We start from the raw sequence: 20,219 nt of genomic DNA on the forward strand, positions 1-20,219 counted from the left end.
TTTTTGCCGCAGTAATTTGGACCCACGATGCATCGTTTCGTACACAAACGCTAAAACAACGTTCTCGCGAGAATAACAAGAAAAGTTAAACTAATGATAAACTTGCCTTGATTTAATGGAATTTAACTGTTTCTTGCCTTGTTCAGGCTTCGGTTTGGTGAAGCAACATGCAAACGTCATATAACGTCAGAGTCTTATACGCACTGAATTCACGTTCAGTTTTACGGGTCCGATCTAAATGAAAACTGGAGTACGTCGGTCTAAGTATCTGCGCTCGGCCTAACGGTCGCAACATATTACGATTTATACAGAACTGTCGAATTTTAACTTGTCATACATCAATTTTCAAAAAAAGCCATAAGCATTTTGCCTACTTTAGTAGTGTTTTCTCAAGTGTATTTTAACCAGAAATTGTCAAAAAAATGTTAGTTTTTAGATTTCGTTCTGCTTCTAATTATGTAACTGGCGCTTCATTTATTTTATTTGGTTTAAAAACCTACAGGCAAAATGTATATTTAACAAATAATATTCCGATAAAAAAAAACCTTGCTTAACGAAATTGGACTCTCTCAATAATTATTGAAAAAATGCACTAAACAAAGATATTACTTTGGTATAAATAATCTATCTAAAATCTGTATATAATATTCTCTTATATAATAAAATAAATTTTATACTGTAAACATTACTTGATATGCCTTTCACAGCACATCAAATACGTCATTTTTATGAAAATGACGTTATGTCGACAAGTTTACTATTGTCAATGATTTGTTTTTAACTGTTGTGTGGGATTAATATAGCAACTATTTTTTAAAGCATTGATAAGATTTGGTGTTGTTTATTATGTTAAAACAGTTTAAAATAGGAAAGTATTTTATTCTCTGATATTATGATGAATTACTATTTTTGTATGATGTCACCGTAAACGTTTCCCGTATAAATTAGGTCTCGCCCCCTTTACGCAGCTATAACAATGAATTCCTTGAAAAACGTATAATATAAAACTTAAGCTGTGAATGTACATAGTGATATAGCTTAGTTAGTTCTAAACTGTTTCGTTAAATTTTGCAAATTCATGGCCACTTATTAATTGTTATATGACATACTTTGATCTCAGTCATGAGAAGGAACACAAGGATGGCGGGTACCGCCGACAGGAGATGCTTAATCCCCCATGGCACCTGATCACACCGCTGATGTTTTAGAGGTCTGTGGTTGCTTGTTTCAAAATGGGCCTTTGAGCCTTGTTGCTGTTTGTTATCTTCATTTATAAATGTAAAAACATTCAAATGATAAAACATAACTTGATCTTGGATTGAAAAGATGAACATAAATGTAAAAAGAGAAAGAGTTGATTTTCTATAAAATTATTGAGTGGGTCTTGTCGGCGGCAAGGCAGCTATGTGTCTTTGACATAAACTTGGTATAACTTTATTTAATTTTAACCCAATTATTTAAAAAAAGAAGAGTAAATGTTTTGCAACTTACTTTCAAATAAGTGTTTGATGTCCTGCTCTGATGTAGTGGATGGGTTTGGTAGATCTTCAATTTTTCTAATGATGTAATTAAGAGAATCACTTGCTCTGACATACGAGTGTATAATTAAACCGTCGTTGTAAATCTGAAGAAATATCACAATAAACATCCCTTACATGTATCAATACATGTATAATTAATAATATTTCAATTTTAGAATACGATTGTTGATGCAGTTATTAAAAAAAAACCTGTAAGTAACTTCTGATTGTGTGGAGCAAGCGACTTAAAGTATCATCTTTAGTGTTTCCCAAAACAGTTAATAAATCATCTTCCAGCCATTGGGTGTATTGTTCGTTTCCTTTTTTAATTGGAGGATGCACTGGAGTGTGTTCGCCAAATTTCTCTGTAATAGATGATTAAGTTACATTACTAAAAGCAGGGATAGGTTTTCAAGCTGCGAGGGTCAGTGTTACTGTTAGAGCTAGCGTCAGGCTGCAAGGGTTATGCCATTTATCGAAATCAAAATTGATAAAAGAATTCTTAATTATTCTACGTGTGTGCCAAGTTATATCAAAATCAGACCAAAAGTGTAGGATGTGTAGCGATTCTAAATCATTCCACATAAATTTCTATTTTCAGGTACAAATGTACCATGGCAACATTGTTCATCGTAATCAAAACTGATTATCATTTATGAATCCTTAGGTAGTCTACTTGTATGCAAAGTTATTTCAAAATCAGAACGAAACTGAAAGAAGGGTAGCTGTTTCAAAGTTTTTTCATATAATATTCTCTGTTTTAGGTACCACGCCAACGCCCTCCATCTTAATCAAAATTGATAAACAGAATGTAGTCTACGTGCGTGCCAAGATAATAAAATAAGAAAACCAAAACAAAAAAAACTGTAGGAAGAGTAACATATTGAAAAATAAAATGTTTACAGACAAACAGACGGAGTACGGGCACCTTTCTATTGCAAATACAAAAAAATGTTTTGTCAGTTATAACGGAATTAGGCAATCCATTTTATGTTGGTTTTCCACATCAATTAAATTGGTGCAAACTTATATTTATTGTCCCCCGCTTTCGCAAAAGCGAGAGGACATTAAATCTCATTTGTCTGTCTAGCTGTGGTTCCGTCCGTCTGACAAAAAAAACTGAAACCTTGGTCATATCTTTTGAATGTGTATTACCGGTGATTACAAGACCTTTCGAAATACACATTGATTTTTTACATCGAGCTCGTGACCTTGACATTGAAGTTTGACCTACTTTGCGGATCTTTAACCTTGGTCATAACATTTGGAGGAGAAGAGATAAGGCTTTCATATTAAACCGTGTACTAGTATTGCATGTGCAAAGACCTTTATAAATCAAAACACTATAATTTTTGATATTGTGACCTTGACCTTGAAGTTTAAACTACTTTTCTAAAATGTAATTTTTCTTATAACTTCTGATTGAGAGGAGATAGGGCTTTTATATTTAACGATGTATCTGACAGTGGAATAATGCAAGAAATTATCAAAAAGCAAACAAAAAGATTTAGTTTCATTGCTAGAAGATGCTACCCCTGTTCAAGTGATTTATCTTATTTAGATACCGACACTGACTAAGGAAAATTACCTAGAATTTTTCTCAAATATTCTTCTGTTTGAATCATCAAGGACTCAATTCTTGTTCTAAATACGTCTGTTATTCTAGTTGGAACGACAACAATAGCTAAAAAAAGGAATTTAAACATTTTGGATTAACAGATATACAGCTGAAGTGATTTCTTAAAAAATATTGGCTATAATGTGTGATTTTGTTAAAGCTTCTTTAAAACTTGAAGTGTATTTACAAAGATAAATAATTCATATACTAATTCATTGAACGTTAACAGCTTACACTGATCTGGTGTTTTTATTTTTTCGTTCAATTCTTCTATATTTTCTTGGACGGTTACAAGAACGTCGGCATCAAGATTAGCCATCATAGCTTTAACATGATCAACAACATTTTCGAGTGCTCTAGCATTTCCAACACCAATGGAAGCCGTAAAGCCAACAACCTAATTTAAAAAAAATCAAAATATGTTTTTTTTTTCCACTTTTGGATGAAAAATTATAATTACGTTACATATCAATTGTATTAAAGTTTACAAAAAAGATGTTCTACCTGCGGGAGGAGTTCTTGTTGATCCGAGACTTGCATGTCACTTAGCATTTTATCATGGTAAGGAATCATGACTTTGTAAAATGCGTGACCACCGTAACAATGGTGACATTCGTCAAAAATAATAAGAGTAAATAAATCAATGCTAAGATCTTCTTTATCCATAGCATTGACGAGCATCTGAGCTGTTATCACAAAAATATCGTATCTGGAAAATTAACCAACATGAGCAAGGGCAATAATCACCAATTCCTGGTTTCAAGTTCATTTTTATGAGCATGAAAAGATATAAATGCAAGTCATTACTGTTAAAGGGCTAAAAATAGGCAACTTATTCCCTTCCTAATTCACGCATGAAACAGATTTGCATCTTTTTTTAGAATAAAAGAGACAGTAATTGATCACTCACTTTAGAAGAAGACGAGATAGTTGTATACATTTTTCTTCACGCATTGTGTCCCCTGATATAACCTTTAATCTGCATGCGACATAATGTTTTATTGCATCTGCCTGTTGCTTTGCCAAAGTGCTCTTGTCAACAACAAAAGCAATCTTTTTTTCTGTATGCCTCAGGTTATTTTGAAGATGATGCTTAGTTAATGAGAAAAACATGCTTGAACATTTTGAAATTAAGAATCAACAAACATCAATGTATTGTACGAAGATTTGGTTTAGTACGATTCTCAGTTAACATTGTACTTTCTGTATTTCGTGACTTTCTAGACCCTACGTAATTAGCGTCACTCAAATGGCGAAGAGATTCTCACTGATTATGAAGTTAATAACATCAGGGACTTTAAATTGTTGTTGATAATGATGAGGCGACTTAAGCCCAATTTAACTTCTCAGCCGTAAAAAACGTTATCATTGGATCTTTGATACACTCGTTGACATTCGCTGGAATGTATATTTCAACAACCGGAAGTTCTTCCAATGGATTCTTTTTGTTTATAATTGTAAAATAAACATAAGTTCTGTTTGTCTTTATTCAAAAAAGGGTAAATTTTTCAAAAAATCTTGAAATTAAAAATCACTTCCGGTGTCGACCGGAGCTGACGGATGCAAAATCAAAAGACGTTATACATAACTCAAAGAGACGTTTTATCATCCCTGAAAATATCTTGATTCATTCTTGAGTGGTTTACAAGATGCGTGGACAAAATGACAATTCAAAAAAAGAAAATCGGACAAAAAATTCGACCTGAAGTGATTTTTCAAAAAATAAAAAAATAGGTCAGGAGATATTTCAACAATGCATCATAACTGAAAAAAATCTTTGAAATGGGTTCCGTAGTTTCCGAGAAATTATGTGTACTATGAAAAGGGAATAATAATAATAACTAGAAAGTCTGCTACTGCAAGCAATAGCATATGTCGCCGCGTACTGGACAAGACTTTCATTTTTATCATCACTAAAACAATACACATTAGCTAAGCATGGACAACCATCGAGTCGTATCAGTCCTTTCCGTTGGAAACGGAAGACGTTAATTACAAAATGCCGGGAAGGGTTCAGTCAAAACATGGCTAACGCAAAATAATTCCTGAATTTTCCCCTACAATTCGAGCATTTCTGCATTGCACAGGGCTGACGTTTGTTATGAGATGATAAATCATGTGTAAACTTTCTCAGTTTAGCGGAATCATGAACATTTTCGGCGAGATGAATGTTTTGTTTACAGTGGTGATGAAGGCTTCGCGCACCTGCAGGAGCGGATCCAAAGATTTATGAATGAATAAAAACTATGGAAATGACGTACCAATTTTCTAATTGATACATGCATTATCTAATGAAATTATTAATACAAGTAATGGATATACAAGAAAACGCGAAATGCTAATAAATGCAGCTGACAATCGTTATTTTTTATAGATAAAATAAAATAATTATAAAATCTAGAGACAAGACAGAAGAAGAATGAATGTTGACAAAATATCAAATCACATCAGGGGAACTGAATTTTATGAATGAAACTTTTAAAACGTTACTTGTAAGTTGTATATGTTATATCTGTGTATTCTGTTATGGGTCAGAATTACCCGAAATGCCAGCAAAGATCAATAACACAATTTAAACTTAACAATAATTTATTTACAGTAGTATATAATAAGTATATGAAACATAAAGTACAAACTTAGCAAGAATCTAAAAATACATACATCAGAGTGTCCGTTACTGCACACAATGTCCCAGTGAAAATATATCCCATTAATATCTCAATAGTACTTATACGACAAAGTATTCACAATTATTGTATATCTATGCATTGAATTGACAGGGTATTTATACAGTATTATAAATCTAGAATATTCTGGAAAATGTTAAAACATGATATTACTGGAACAATCTGGACATACACAAAATTTAAGAATGTTCTAGATAAAATGACCGAACATGTTGACCACTCTGGAATGTTCAAGAAACTTAATGTTACTAATAATATAAGATGAAACAATACAAATACAACACATCTCACAACACCTCCCCCTTAAAAAGTTTGAATGTCAATGAAAAACTTAAATTGTAAAACATGTACATTAATATAAAATCTAGTATGTTTACGATACTCTTGACAAGGCGTCTGCAATAACATTGTGTTTGCCTTTGATATGCTTAATTGTTATGTTGTATTCTTGTAACAACAAACTCCATCTAGTCAGTCTTTGATTCTTGTTTGACAATTTATGCAAAAATGTCAGGGGGTTGTGATCAGTATACACAGAATTGGATGCAAAGTAACATTCAGATAAACATCAAAATGCTGTAAGGCTAACAACAAAGCAAGGCATTCCTTTTCAATGGTGGAATACTTTTGTTGACATTTTGTAAGTTTCTTTGAAAAATAAGAAACAACTCTATCTACCTTATCACTATGTTCTTGAAACAAAGCTGCCCCGATTCCAACATCACTAGCGTCAACAGTAAGCTTAAATTGCTTAGAAAAATCTGGAGTTGACAGAACTGGGTTGCTCATAAGGACAGATTTGATTTTATGAAAGGATTTTTCACAGTCCTTTGTCCATTCAAATTTAACCCTCTTTTGTAAAAGATTTGTAAGTGGACTAACAACTGAGGAAAAATTTGGACAAAATTTTCTGTAAAACCCAGTCATGCCCAAAAACCTCATTAATTCTTTCTTGTTCGTAGGAATCGGGAACTTGCAATAGCTTCCACTTTAGCCATAATGGGTGTAACATAACCTTGACCTACTTTATGACCTAAATACTCTACATAGGCATGACAAAATTCGCTCTTATCAAGGTTCACAGTTAAGTTTGCTTTAGCTAAAATGTCAAATAAAGCACGCATGATTCGGAGATGTTCATCCCATGTGTTGCTGTATATGACGACATCATCAATTTAGGCCTCGCATCCCTCAAGATCATGGAGAAGGGAGTGAATCATCCTTTGGAATGTAGCCGGTGCGTTTTTCATGCCAAAAGGCATTACTTTATACTGGTAAAGTCCATCTGGTGTAGCAAAAGCAGATATTTCTTTTGCTCTTTCTGTTAACGGCACTTGCCAGTAGCCTTTCAACAGGTCAAATTTACTGACAAATTTGGCGTTTCCAATGTTGTCAATACAGTCATCGATTCTAGGTATTGGGTATGAATCAGTTTTGGTAACAGAATTCACCTTTCTAAAGTCTGTACATAATCGGTAAGAACCGTCCTGTTTTGGTACAAGAATACACGGTGAGCTCCAATCACTTTTACTAGGTTCAACAATGTCATTGTCCAACATGTACTGCACTTCCCTTCTTAGGTACTGCAATTTTATTGGATTCAGACGGTACGGATGTTGTTTGATAGGCAGAGCGTCGCCAACTATAACATCATGACAAGCTGCATTAGTTTTCTTTGGAACATGGAGAAGATTTGATGATACTCATTCATCAAGTTTTTAACTTGTTCTTTTTGGTGAATGTTCAAATGTCCAAGTTTGGCATGGAATCGACCAAAATTTCTGAGTTTTTCAAACGAACACTCTGATTACAATCTTTCTCATTCATTTCTACACTCGTATCACTTTCAATACAATTTTAAACAGTCTTAGCATTGGCTAAAGTGGAAACTGGTTTTACAGAATTTGGATAACACCTTTAAAATACTCTTTTAACATGTTAATGTGACAAACCCGTTTCTCTTTAGTCACCTGGTGTCTTAACTACAAGTTTCATACAATTTGCTTTCAATTTCAAAGGGCCATAAAATCTGGCCTGTAAAGGATGACCAGGAATAGGTAAAAATACAAAACCTTATCACCTGGCTTAAACCCCCTATTTCTAGCATCTTTGTCATACCACATTTTCATTTTCAACTGAGAACTCTTCAAATTTTCTTGTGCTAATTTACAAGCATTGTAAAGTTTTTCTTTGAAATCAGACACATAATCTAAAAGATTAAGATCACTAGTCTTGTCAGCCACTTTTCCTTCAAAATTTCAAAGGACCTCTAACTGTATGTCCGAACACCAATTCAAAAGGACTAACCCAAGAGAATCCTGGACTGCTTCTCGTGCAGCAAATAGCACAAGATGAACCCCTTGTCCCAGTCTTTTTCATACTGGTAACAATAGGTCTTCAGATTGTTTTTAAGGTTTGATGAAAACGTTCAGGCTCCCCAACTCAGGATGATAAGCAGTTGATCTATATTGCCTTATACCCCAAATCATGCATGACTTGCGGAACAACCCCGACATAAAATTTGAGCCTTGATCCATGAATTCCTTGGTGCCCCAAAACTGAAAAACTTGGTTAGGGCCTTAACTATGCTCTTTGCCTTTATATTCCTTAAAGGGATGGCTTCAGGAAATCGAGTGGATGTACACATAATGGTAAGTAAAAATTGGGTTTTCCCGATTGGTCCTAGGCAAAAGGGCCCACACAATCCACTAATACTCGACTAAACGGTTCTTCAAAAGCTAATGGGTTGGGGGGGGCAGATGGTATCTTCTATTTGGTTTACCTACCATCTGACAGATATGGCATGACTTGCAAAACTTCAAACACCTTTCTTAGCTTAGGCCAATAAAAAAGACTCAAAAAACCATTATAAGTCATTACACCCAAATGACCTGCCATAGGTGTATCGTGAGCTAAACTCATGACATCTCGATGATAAGCAGCTGGGACCACTATCTGGTGAAAAAAGCCACTTCATTTGGGGAAGCGTAGGTGGTCGCCATTTTCGCATAAGGATGCCATCTTTCATATAAAGCATTCTCCAACTTTAGTAGCCTCTTCTGGGGGAAGTGCCCTCTTACTAAGTTGGATGATATCTGGGATTTTTTCAGAGAGTAAACGTTCTGGCTGAGGATGTCCTTGCCTTGGCTAACTAGTGGATGCAACTCATCATCCTCACCACCAAATTTTGGTAACAGTTTTTTTTTTGCTTCTTGATATTGTGTGGTTCCTTGTTGGTTTGAGTGCCATCAAGGTCAGATAAGAAGGTGTCATTCAAATCAATATCAACAGAGGAATTCGTCGTCAAAGGCTTGAGTATGGTCTGCCTCCATTTCTCGTCTTCTGGCCATGCTCTAGTAACAGCACAGGCGGAAAGATCATCTTCATCATCGCACATGACATTGGAATGATTTTCTACAAACTTAAATCAGGACAACCTTCCCACCAGCTAAATCGTTGCCTAACAACAAAGAAATGCCTGGGAAAGGGAAGAGTAGGTCGAACACCACCCGATAACAGGTCCAGTAACTAAATCTGACTTCAAACTAATTTATGCAGGGGAACATCAATGAGAGCTCCACACCCAAAAAACTGACCCACCAGTAGAAGCTGCTCAGACAAAGGAAGCACGCCCTCTAACAATAACGTCTGTGCAGCACCAGTATCTCTCAAAAACTAAGGTTTTATTTCGCAAGTCACCAGTGAAACAAATCCCGAGACATAAAGGGCTTATAATCCTCCATAGAATCAATAGAACTGGACTGTGAACCCTGGACATCAGGAGTGTCAGAACAAATCGAAACTAAGGCTTCTCTATCACCTCTAACTGCCGCACAAGCATGTGGTTGAGTTTTATCAAAATCATTTTTTCTCTTAAGTTTAAAGCATTCACTGATCAGATGACCTTTTTTTTTAAATAACTACAAGTAGGAAACACCCCATTCCAGACATCCTTCAACAGTCCTGGACCGGACTTAAAACCACCTTGGGATGGAGACTGGGAACTTGTGAAAAACTGAGACCCTGAACCACTCTTTTTATATGTGTCTGAATTGGGAAATTACTGCTAGTCTGAGATCTTGAAACAAAATTCTTTTTATGAGACAGAGCATAAGTATGATATGACTGCTGCCTCTTCAAGAGTTTTCACATTCTTATCTTCTAAATGTGTTTTCAAATCTTGAGGAACACACTCCTTTAAAATCTTCTACCAGGATGACTTGGCGCAAATTAGCAAAAATTTTATCAAGTTTCTTTGATCTAAACCAGTGATCGAATAAATCTTCTTTCTCTCGTAAAAATTAAAAAAGTTTGATTATCAAACTTTCTATACTTTCTAAACTTTTGTCATATGCTTCAGGTATAAATTATATGCTTTTAATATTGCTGCTTTTACCTTCTCATAGTTGAACTCTCAATACCCCTAGTGCAGAGATACCTACCGCTTCCAGCCAGTCACTTTTAACATTGTTACCAAACATTTCGTGGCCTTTTAAAATTCTTGCGACCTTTTCAAATTGGGGGAAAATATTTGTCTACAATTTTTCTTGAAATTTTAACAACTGAATTTTTTTTTTGCGTCAAATTCATTTTGACAACTGACGGTTCTGGTTGGTTTTGTAATTTTAATTTCTCTAAATTTAAAGTTCATTACCCTTTCTTTGCTGCTAATTTGTCTAATTCAAATTTTGTTTCACGCTCTGCTTTCTTTTTCTTCTGCTCTTCTCTTTCTTTTTCTCATCCTTTTCTAATTTTTCTCTTTCTAATCGCATTTTCTCTAACTCTAATTAAACTGATATTCTGCCATTTTGTAAAGAATCTGATTTAACTGTATATTCTGGAAGATCGTATTTTTCAAAGAGTTTTCTTCTACTAGTTTGTTTGCAACCTTAATTCTAATGTCTTGTTTTCTGAGAGGATTTAACATCTAACCCAAAATGCAAACCTAATGCGATCAAGTCATCCTTTTTTTAAAGTATCAAAAACCTGAACACTTGGTGAACTAAGAAAATCTGTGACCGAAAACACCATGTTGATTTCTGCTGGCTTATAATTTAATTTAACAAAAAATTAATGAGCAAAATTATGACAATAAACTGCAAAAGTGCAAAAATTCTTTATCCCAGAGCCCCCCAAATTTTGTTATGGGTCAGAATTACCCGAAATGCCAGCAAAGATCAATAACACAATTTAAACTTAACAATAATTTATTTACAGTAATATATAATATGTATATGAAACATAAGTACAAACTAAGAATCTAAAAATACATACATCAAGTGTCCGTTATGCACACAATGTCCCCGTGAAAAAATATCCCATTAATATCTCAATAGTACTTATACACAAAATATTTACAATTATTGTATTTATGCATTGAATTGACAGGGTATTTATACAGTATTATAAATCTAGAATATTCTAGAAATTGTTAAAACATTAAATTTTGGAACAATCTGGACATACACAAAATTTAAGAATGTTCTAGATAAAATGACCAAAAATGTTGACCACTCTGGAATGTTCAAGAAACTTAATGTTACAAAATATACAAGATGAAACAATACAAATACAACATATCTCACAACAATTCTACCTGGCTGTGCGCTTCCACGGGGTCGTATTGAACATAGAACCTTAGCCATAACGTTTGAACGGTAAGGGCTAGGGCTTTCCTATTTCAAATATGTAATCCTTGTGAAAAGAATTTTTATTTATAAAAAACTTTGACCTAGACCTTGGAGAACACGTGTACATTTTAAACCCTTTTTTTCTGTTTCGTTTCCATGGCAACTGTGAGCACTCATTACAATTATTTAAAAATAGAAATCACTTTTACACATTGCAAGGGAAATTTAAAATTAAAAGTTTCAAAACGATTGCTTAAATAGTTTTGAGAAAATTGAAATTAAAGAATTTTTTAATTTTGGTTTCCATGGCAATAATTGATTATTTGAAAATTTTAAATGCGAATCGCACAACTACAATTACTAATCACTAAAATAAATAAAGTTTCATGACGAATGTTCAAGGGACCAAAGAAAACTTGCACAAAATTTTCGCTTTTTATTTCCATGGGAACGGTAGCATTTTAAAAGAATGACCACGGCACAACAACAACCAGTGATCGTCCTTTGAGGAAAGTTTCAGGAAGATTGTCCCAGCCATCTCCAAGAAAACCCTGGACAAAAAAAATCATGCGTACAAACCAAAATGTCGTCCCCGACTTCGTCGGGGCGACATAAAAAACAGTAAGGTCTTCCATTGAAGTCGAGAGACCTTTCAAAATGTCAATGATTGAACATGTGAAATTTAGCAACGAAATGCTTCTTTAACAAATGTCTGTTTTTTAAAGTTTTCCCTAGAAGTTTAGGTGATCTAGCCCTTAGCAGTTAACTATTTGCTCTTCAATTTTTATACTTAAACCAATAAAATCTGTCAAGATAGCAGCATAAAACAAAAATCAAAAAGGGGTTTCTTTTTATTTAGATTGTTATACGTTATAGCTGATTGCCCTTAATTTTTTTTCATATGATCTAAAGGTCATTTTGGGTCTGTTTTGTTTTGATAATGTTACACTCAAACAAGTTCTCACAATATAAAATGAGATGCAATCTAATAAGCACGTGCTAAATTTACATCAAGAAAAATCTCCACCTCCCCCATCATCTAACTAAAGAACCCCATCCTTTCACCCCCTGCCCCCCCATTTTGGAACCCCATCGTCCGCATTTTACACCACGCCTTTTTAAAGGAGCTGAAATATTTTTGAACGCAGCATTGTAAAGTGATTCCTTATGAATTCAGAACACATTTATAAAATGGCCTTAAAGTATTTTCTTATTTTGACGCCTTAAGACTGGTAGGGAAATCTTTGCAACTAAAACAAACTGAAAAGTTGAAAAAGCAAAATTAAATTCATTGAAATCCTAAAATAAATCCATGATGTAAAATAAGATAAAGAATGTATAAATATTTACAATAAACTAGAGGTACTGTGGGCAATGAGCTCACTAAATAATCCCCCCCCCTCACACTGCTCAACCGTTATCGGAACCGGATGTTATCGGACACTCGGTTATAACAATTTTTACAGGTTAGTAAATTATTTTAAATAAACTAAATAGAAACAAGAAATTCATTGTGCTTTTTTTAAAAAGAAATGAATACGCATACAAAATAAAGCCTCGATAGAATATAGCATTTATTACCTTTTGGGAAAGGGTTTAAAAGTCAAATTTGTTTAAATTTGAAATTTTTCTCCGATTGGGATTGCTTTAAAAAGCCTTTTTTTTTTCAAAAACCTTGTTTACCTTCGTTAATATTGTCCACAAAAAATTCCCAAATCTTGAAAAAATGTAAATAAAGGGCAAAAATTGCCCAGTTTAACTTTCAGGTGTTATCGGAAATACGGTTAATAAGCATTTTTACGGATAACTGGGTTTTTGGTTTGGAAACAAAGGTTGTCAAAATTAAGGGAAAAAGCAAAAAACACAAAACCTTGAAACTTAATATTGAAAGTGGCTGGCTCGAAATTCTAATTTTTGGCTATACCGGTAATATGCCTCTTTAAGAATATGTAACTTTTAAATATTGGTGTTTTTTGGCATTTCTCACTGAAATCTGCATTGACCTGTTTGAAAATATGGTAAAGTTTTAAATTTCATTACAAGGTACCGAGGTCCCGGTGTGGCGCAGTGGTTAGAGTGTCTGCTCTAGAGTCGCCAAGTAAGGAGTCGATCCTTACGTCGCGGGTTCATATCCCACAGTGGGACGTCGCAGTAGGTCCTAGCACAAAAAAGTTCCCTCACTGCTCAATGGCCCTAGGTGCTGAGTATAGACAAATTTTGAAACTTCCCCCCGGCAAGTGATGGCGTCTTCCCTATGACTGGAAAATCCAGAGGGCGTTAAACAACATAACAATCAAGTTGCTGAACGCATGGCGAAGAAAAGTTGCTACCCATTTTGATCGACTTAGGTTAGTCGCCGCAGAGTTTCAAATCACAATCTTTCGAACACGAATACATTTATCAGTTTGGTATGTACAAAAAAAATTTAAACTCAAGGGTGGTTAGATGAATTTTCCAAAAGGTAGTTAGACCAAAATTTTGACATAAAATTCAAAATTTTGATTTTAAAAATTTTTTTTTGAAAATCGTGAATACGGATCTCAAAAAAATGGAGGTTGTTACATCCTGCAGGGGCTCAAATTCAATGTGTTGATAGCACAAATGTGTGGGGGGGGGGGGGGGGGGGGGGGGGATGTCATTTTGCATTGCTATTGGGTGTTTATACTGAAGCAAAAATCTCAAACCCCCCCCCCCCCCCCCTTGTAATTAAAAACTAAATAATTTTTTGAGAAAAAGTTAAAAATACGAGGAACTGAAGTGAATCAACCAGCACCCCTCCTCCTTAATAGGTATTTTTAAGGTTGGAAAAAATTTCCAGTGGCCCCTTTTAACTCATTTTTTAAAAAAAAATATTTTTGTCTGAACCGCGCTTTTTGTTAAAGGATATCTTTTTAAATCTATACATATCCATATTACATTGTATAAAAAAGAATTAAGAATTAATATTTTTCTTTACTTTTGGGAGCTGTTTGATTGACACAAGATCACATGATCAAGTATTTAAAAATCCATAAATTGGGTGATTTTTTTAAGCTTCTAAAAATATGTTACGTTCTTCTGCGGAGCAAAAAGTTTAGTCACAACCACAGGCATTCTTTCTATATGGGGCATCCCTTCTTAAGCCACACCTGCAATATATGTGTAGTTGTGACGTGATAATACGATTAACATTACTGGACAAAAAAAAATTCCCGGGGATCATGGGGGAAATTGAACTTGTTTTTTTTTTTTAAAAAACTAAACATGTAAAAATATCGGAAGACGAAAGCAAAATTGTTATCATTAATTAAACATGATAATTTACGTTTGAAACGCCTGAAGCAGTTTCGAAGAGGGTATCTTGAATGGAAAACAAAAAAATGGTTAACATTGGATTTATAATAAATTTATAATTTTAATTTATTATATACATTTATAATTTTATATCAAAACAAACTTTAACGTTTGATATTTTCAAGAATTTGCAGATTATAATGGAAATTTTTCCCAAACTATTTATGAAGCTAAAGGAAACATTTTAACCTATTTGATAACGTACACTGTCAAAAACCGAAGTATCCGGGAACATCAACCGAGTTGACGATAAAATGTTTTTAACTAACGAGACATTTTTAAAAAACTGTTTACTAACCTTTAATTTGGATTTTTTAAACTCAGTTTGCTGATCTAAAGGTATCTAATTGTCCATAGAATAAATAGATCAGTTTGTTTAATAAATAAACTTATTTTGAACTCACAGAAGTTAAAATGTGATGACATAGTCCAATTTTTTGTAAAATATCATTTGAAAGAGCTTTAGATCTTTTGAAAGAGAGTGATTTGGTTTGTGCTTTCTGCTGCTGAAAGTATATATAATCAATTATCCGTCATAGATACAAATTTATTTGCTGAAATACAAATTTATCGTTGATATATGAAATTTTAAAAATTACCCACATTTTCTAAACAATGCTTTTCTTGCACCGAGTGTCCGATAACAACCGCGTTCCGATAACGCGTTGGGGGCACCTCCCCTATGAGTAAAATGGCAAAGTCGCATGTTTTGCTGGGCCGGTAAACCCCAAAAAATGTGTCAATAAAAAATAAAATAGGAGGTGCCGGGAATATTAAAAAGATTTTGTAAAGTTGCATCAAATTTCACTCAGTGGTATAAGAGGAGTTGCGGATAAAAGATGGGTATACCACAAAGCGTAGCAGACGACAAACGGACGGACGTACCACACTACTAAAAACGTTATCGGCAACTCGGTTGTTATTGGGGAAATGGTGCAAGAAAAGCATTGTTTAGAAAATGTGGGTAATTTTAAATTTCATATATCAACGATAAATTTGTATTTCAGCAAATAAAGTTTGTGATCTAACAAAATTATGTTCCCAAAGGAGTTTGGGAAATTTTTTTTACTCGGTTTCTTTTAAGGTCTTCCGTCTTCAGCGGAAGACCTTATTGTTATTCTTAGGTTCCTTTTTCACTTTTATTATTAAAGGGCTTCCGTCTTCACGGAAGCCTTATAGTTATTCTACTGTTTCTTATTATTATTATTATTATTATTATTATTCTTTTTTTTATTTTTTTTCCAAAATTTTGTGCACCGATTTTTCGAAGAACTGGAAATTACATGAAATTTTTAGAAACATGTATGTAACATTGATCTATCTGAGCGATTTTTTGAAAATTTTTATCTGGTGCCAAGTTACGGGACATTTCCTGATTTTAAAATGACATTTTGTCTGTGGTTAATTCAAGAACGGTAAAAGATATCAATGTGAAACTTTCAGGGATAATAGATGTGATAGATACTAACCAGGACGCGACCTTTCGTTCGTCGTCAATACTTCCTGTCGTTAGGAGAAGCGAATTGAAAAAATCGTATTTTCTAACTTTTTTGTTTTCCAATATTTTTTCATTTTTTTTTGGAATATTAATAGAGACCCTTCCATTGATGCTTACTATGTAAGTTGTTTGAATATTGATTAATCTGAGCTTTAGATATTAATATTTGAAAATCTAAGGGGCCCAGATGGCGGCTGCCTCTGTCAACTCCGCCATTTCGCAGTAGGGGTTTATGGAGGCAGCTGAGCGTTTGATTAAACGATTCTGACATGGATACTTGAAATGAAAAAAACTACTTCGACTCTCACGTAGTAGTGAAAGGGTTTGGGGAGTTACTCCCGTTACTTGTTTATATTATAATAGCTAATCAATAAAAATATTGTAATTAATTGTTCAATTGACAAAAGAATTATACAAGTATTATTGATAAATGATGTTCTGTTAGAAAATAATAAAAGTGTTGCCAAAAGAAAGGCAGTCTGTTGTATTTTATCAATATGATATCTGATAACTTATGATCATTGATTAAGTTGAGGTACAAGGGGGATCAGCCAACTGGTTTGTGTCTTCACTTTTTTGGGACAGAATCCAATTGGTGTAACGATCAAAAGGATTGTGCAAATTGCTGAGTAGGGATAGTTAAAATATTTGGGGACATTAGCTATAGGGTTTTTCATTAGGACAGAGAAGCTCTTACAAAGTTAAATCCTACTGTGTAAATATGTTTGCCCCTTTAGAGTTATATAGGCAACTTGGTAAAGCGAGGCAGGTGTTAAAGGCTAAATCAAGAGGCACCAGGCAATGATGTTGCTTTATGTAGTTATACGAGTATAGGAGGCAATTATCAGATGGCACAAGGCAGGTGCCGGTATTAACTAAAAATATAATTATACAAAGCACTTAGGTCATTTGATTTAAAGACACCAGGCAGGTGTCATATTATTATCTGTATATATTGCATTAAACATATCCCTAGTAAAACTGGTTTCCAGCACGGACCTACTGACCCCCTGAAGTTACAGTAGTACGTTGCAATTGAGTGTCAATCTTAAAACTTAATTTCCGTTTCACTGCTTTAGTGTAACTGGGGTAGATACGATATGTAATGTGTATAATGTGTTACATATACTTTTTAAGTCAAAAAAAAAATAAAGGCGCTAAGAATGTTTTATTTTTAAAATTTAATTGATGCTATCATACCATCTAATAGATCAGTCCAAAGAAAAGGCGCGAATATTTACTCGTCTTTGGCGCGAAATTATGAATGCTTTTTATAATTCTTAGACAGACTGTTGCAAAATACCGTGGTATACACAAGTATATTTAGAGCAATACTCCCAATAGCTTAATGGTTAGCGCGTTGGGGATATAAAAGAAAAAAAAAAAGCGCATTCACGTTCAATTTTTCCTTTCCTTGGACCAAAATTTTAATTTCTTTTCAGCTCGTTTTTACGTGGGTTTTTTTTCCAAAAAACACAAATTTTCGTTTCAACGAGATCGTATCTAGTTATTATTGTTTTTTTTTACCGATTTTGTGAGGATTTCTCAAAAAGGCTATGGATTTCCATGAAATTTCAGGATTATGTTACATTACTTGAACCTTTGCTTTTTTTTTTTGATGACGTCACTTCCGGCCCGGGAGTTATCAGCACTTTAATGTTTTTTAAGGGTTGGTTTCCCACATTTCCCAAAATGGCTTTGATAGATGCTTGATACTTTCAGGTCTTGTAGATCAATGTCTGAAATTTGGGGAAATGTATCTGAATTTTACCGGAAGTGCCGCACGTGGGCGCTCGCTATGGCCGAAAAATCGTCGTATCACGAATTTAAAATTTTTTTAACACCTTAACACTTTAATACGGGGAATAAGGCACCAAAAGGGAGTTGGGGAGCTTTTGGGGGAAAAAATTGTAATTCCCCGTTCAATTAGCCCTAGTTGATTATACTTTCAGCAGCAGAAAGCACAAACCAAATCACTCTTTTTCAAAAATCTAAAGCTCTTTCAAATGATATTTTACAAATAATTGGACTATGTCATCACATTTTAACTTCTGTAGAGTTCAAAAATAATTTATTCATTAAACAAACTGATCTATTTATTTATGGACAATTAGATACCTTTAATAAAACAATTAAAAATCCAAATTAAAGGTTAGTAAACAGTCTTTTAAAATGTCTCGTTAGTTGAAAAAAGTTATGTCAACTCGGTTGATGTTGCCGGATACTTCGGTTTTTGACGGGGGTTCGTTTTCGGAAACTCAGGTTAAAATGTTTCCCTTTTGCTTCATAAATAATTGGAAAAAACCATTATAATCTGCAAATTCTTGAAAATAGCAAACGTTAAAGTTTGTTTTGATATAAAATTATAAATGTATATAGATAAGATTAATAATTATAAATTTTTATAGAACTACACATATGTTCAACCTTTTTTCTTTTTTCCATTAAAAACCTTTTCGAAACTGTTCAGGCAGTTTAAAACTAAATTATCATGTTTAATTAATGAAAACAATTTTGCTTTGTTTCCCGATATATTTACATGTCTTACGTTATTTTTAAAAAAAAAAAAAGTTCAATTCCCCCCCATACCCCCGGGAAATTTTTTTTTTGTCCAGAATGTTAATCGTATTATATACAATTACACATATATTGCAGGTGTGGCTTAAAAAGGGGATCCCCCTAATAAAAGAATGCCTGTGGTTGTGATAGAATTTTATTTGCTCCCAAAAACTAACTATTTTTAAAGTTTAAAATAATCCCCCAATTATGGGATTTTTTAAAATTTTGATCATGTGATCTTGTGTCAATAAACAGCTCCCAACAGTAAAGAAAATATTAATTTTTAAATTTTTTTTTACAATGTAATATGGAATTAAAATTTAAAGAAAAAATATCCTTTAAAAAAAAGCTGGTTCAGAAAAAAATTTTTTTTTTTTAAAAAAGGGTTTAAAGGGCCACTAATATTTTAAGTTAAAAATACCTTTAAGGAGGAGGGGTGCTGGTTATTCCTTCAGTTCCTCGTATTTTTAACTTTTTTTACAAAAATTATTTGAGTTTTCAATTACAAGGGGGGGGGGGGGGGTTTAAATTTTTTGCTTCAGTATAAACACCCAATAGCAATGCAAAATGACATAGCCCCCCCCCCTCTATCATTAGTGCTATCAACACATTAATTTAACACTCAGGATGTAACAACCTCCGATGTTTTTAGAGATCCGTATTCACGATTTTCAAAATTTTTTTTAAAGTCAAAATTTTAATTTTATGTCATATATTTTGGGCAACTACCTTTTGGAAATTCATCTAACCACCCTTAGTTTAAATTGTTTTGTATGTACATACCAAACTGATAAATGTATTCGTGTTCGAAAATTGTGAGTTTGAAACCCCCGGGGGTAACCAAGTCATCAAAATGGGTAGCAACTGTTTCTTCGCCAGGTTCAGCAATTGATTGTATGTTGTTTAACGCCCTCCTGCGTTTTTTCCCGTCATATGGAGACGCCATCACTTGCCGACGGGAGCCAAAAATTTTTCTATACCAGCACCTAGGGCCATTGAGCGGGGGGGAACTTTTTTGTGCTAGCACCTACTGCGACGTCCCCTGTGGAAAACCAACCCGCGACGTAAGGATGAAATCCTTACTTGGGGACCCCTAAGAACACTCTAACCCTGCGCCACACGGGACCTTGGTACCTTGTAATAAATTTTAAAATTGTCCTATTTTCAAACAGGTCAATGCAGATTTCAGTGAGAAATGCCAAAAACACACAATATTTAAAAGTTACATATTTTAAAAGGCATTTACCGGTATAGCCAAAAATTAGAATTTTAGCCCCCACTTTCAATATTTAGATTTCTTCGGATTTCTGTCGTTTCTTTGCGTTTTCCCTTAATTTACAACCTTTTTTTCCATAACCAAAACCATTATCGGAT

At 33.9% G+C, this 20,219-nt stretch overlaps 1 protein-coding gene across 1 annotated transcript; it reads right to left on the reverse strand.

Annotated features, from left to right (window-relative positions):
- Nucleotides 1-1,389: 1,389 nt before the first annotated feature.
- Nucleotides 1,390-4,540, reverse strand: LOC134280923 (antiviral innate immune response receptor RIG-I-like). The gene is made up of 6 exons (XM_062763375.1): nucleotides 4,049-4,540; nucleotides 3,643-3,847; nucleotides 3,373-3,535; nucleotides 3,109-3,204; nucleotides 1,731-1,885; nucleotides 1,390-1,624 (listed from the first exon to the last, which is right to left on the reverse strand). Exons 1-6 carry the CDS (start codon nucleotides 4,249-4,251, stop codon nucleotides 1,454-1,456), a joined length of 993 nt encoding a protein of 330 aa, XP_062619359.1. The 5' UTR covers nucleotides 4,252-4,540; the 3' UTR covers nucleotides 1,390-1,453.
- Nucleotides 4,541-20,219: the final 15,679 nt, after the last annotated feature.

The sequence above is a fragment of the Saccostrea cucullata genome, unplaced genomic scaffold (genome assembly GCF_032062105.1).
Source record: "Saccostrea cucullata isolate Sc308-1 unplaced genomic scaffold, CSIRO_AGI_Scuc_v1 ctg5217, whole genome shotgun sequence".
NCBI lineage: Eukaryota > Metazoa > Mollusca > Bivalvia > Ostreida > Ostreidae > Saccostrea > Saccostrea cuccullata.

Excerpts from the sequence above, each read along its gene's own strand:
- LOC134280923 (XM_062763375.1), bottom strand. The coding sequence starts at position 4,251 with ATGTTTTTCTCATTAACTAAGCATCATCTTCAAAATAACCTGAGGCAT. Across the intron at positions 3,848-4,048 it reads CTATCTCGTCTTCTTCTAAA|ATACGATATTTTTGTGATAA; the intron begins GTGAGTGATCAA and ends TTAATTTTCCAG. Across the intron at positions 3,536-3,642 it reads AACAAGAACTCCTCCCGCAG|GTTGTTGGCTTTACGGCTTC; the intron begins GTAGAACATCTT and ends TTTTTAAATTAG.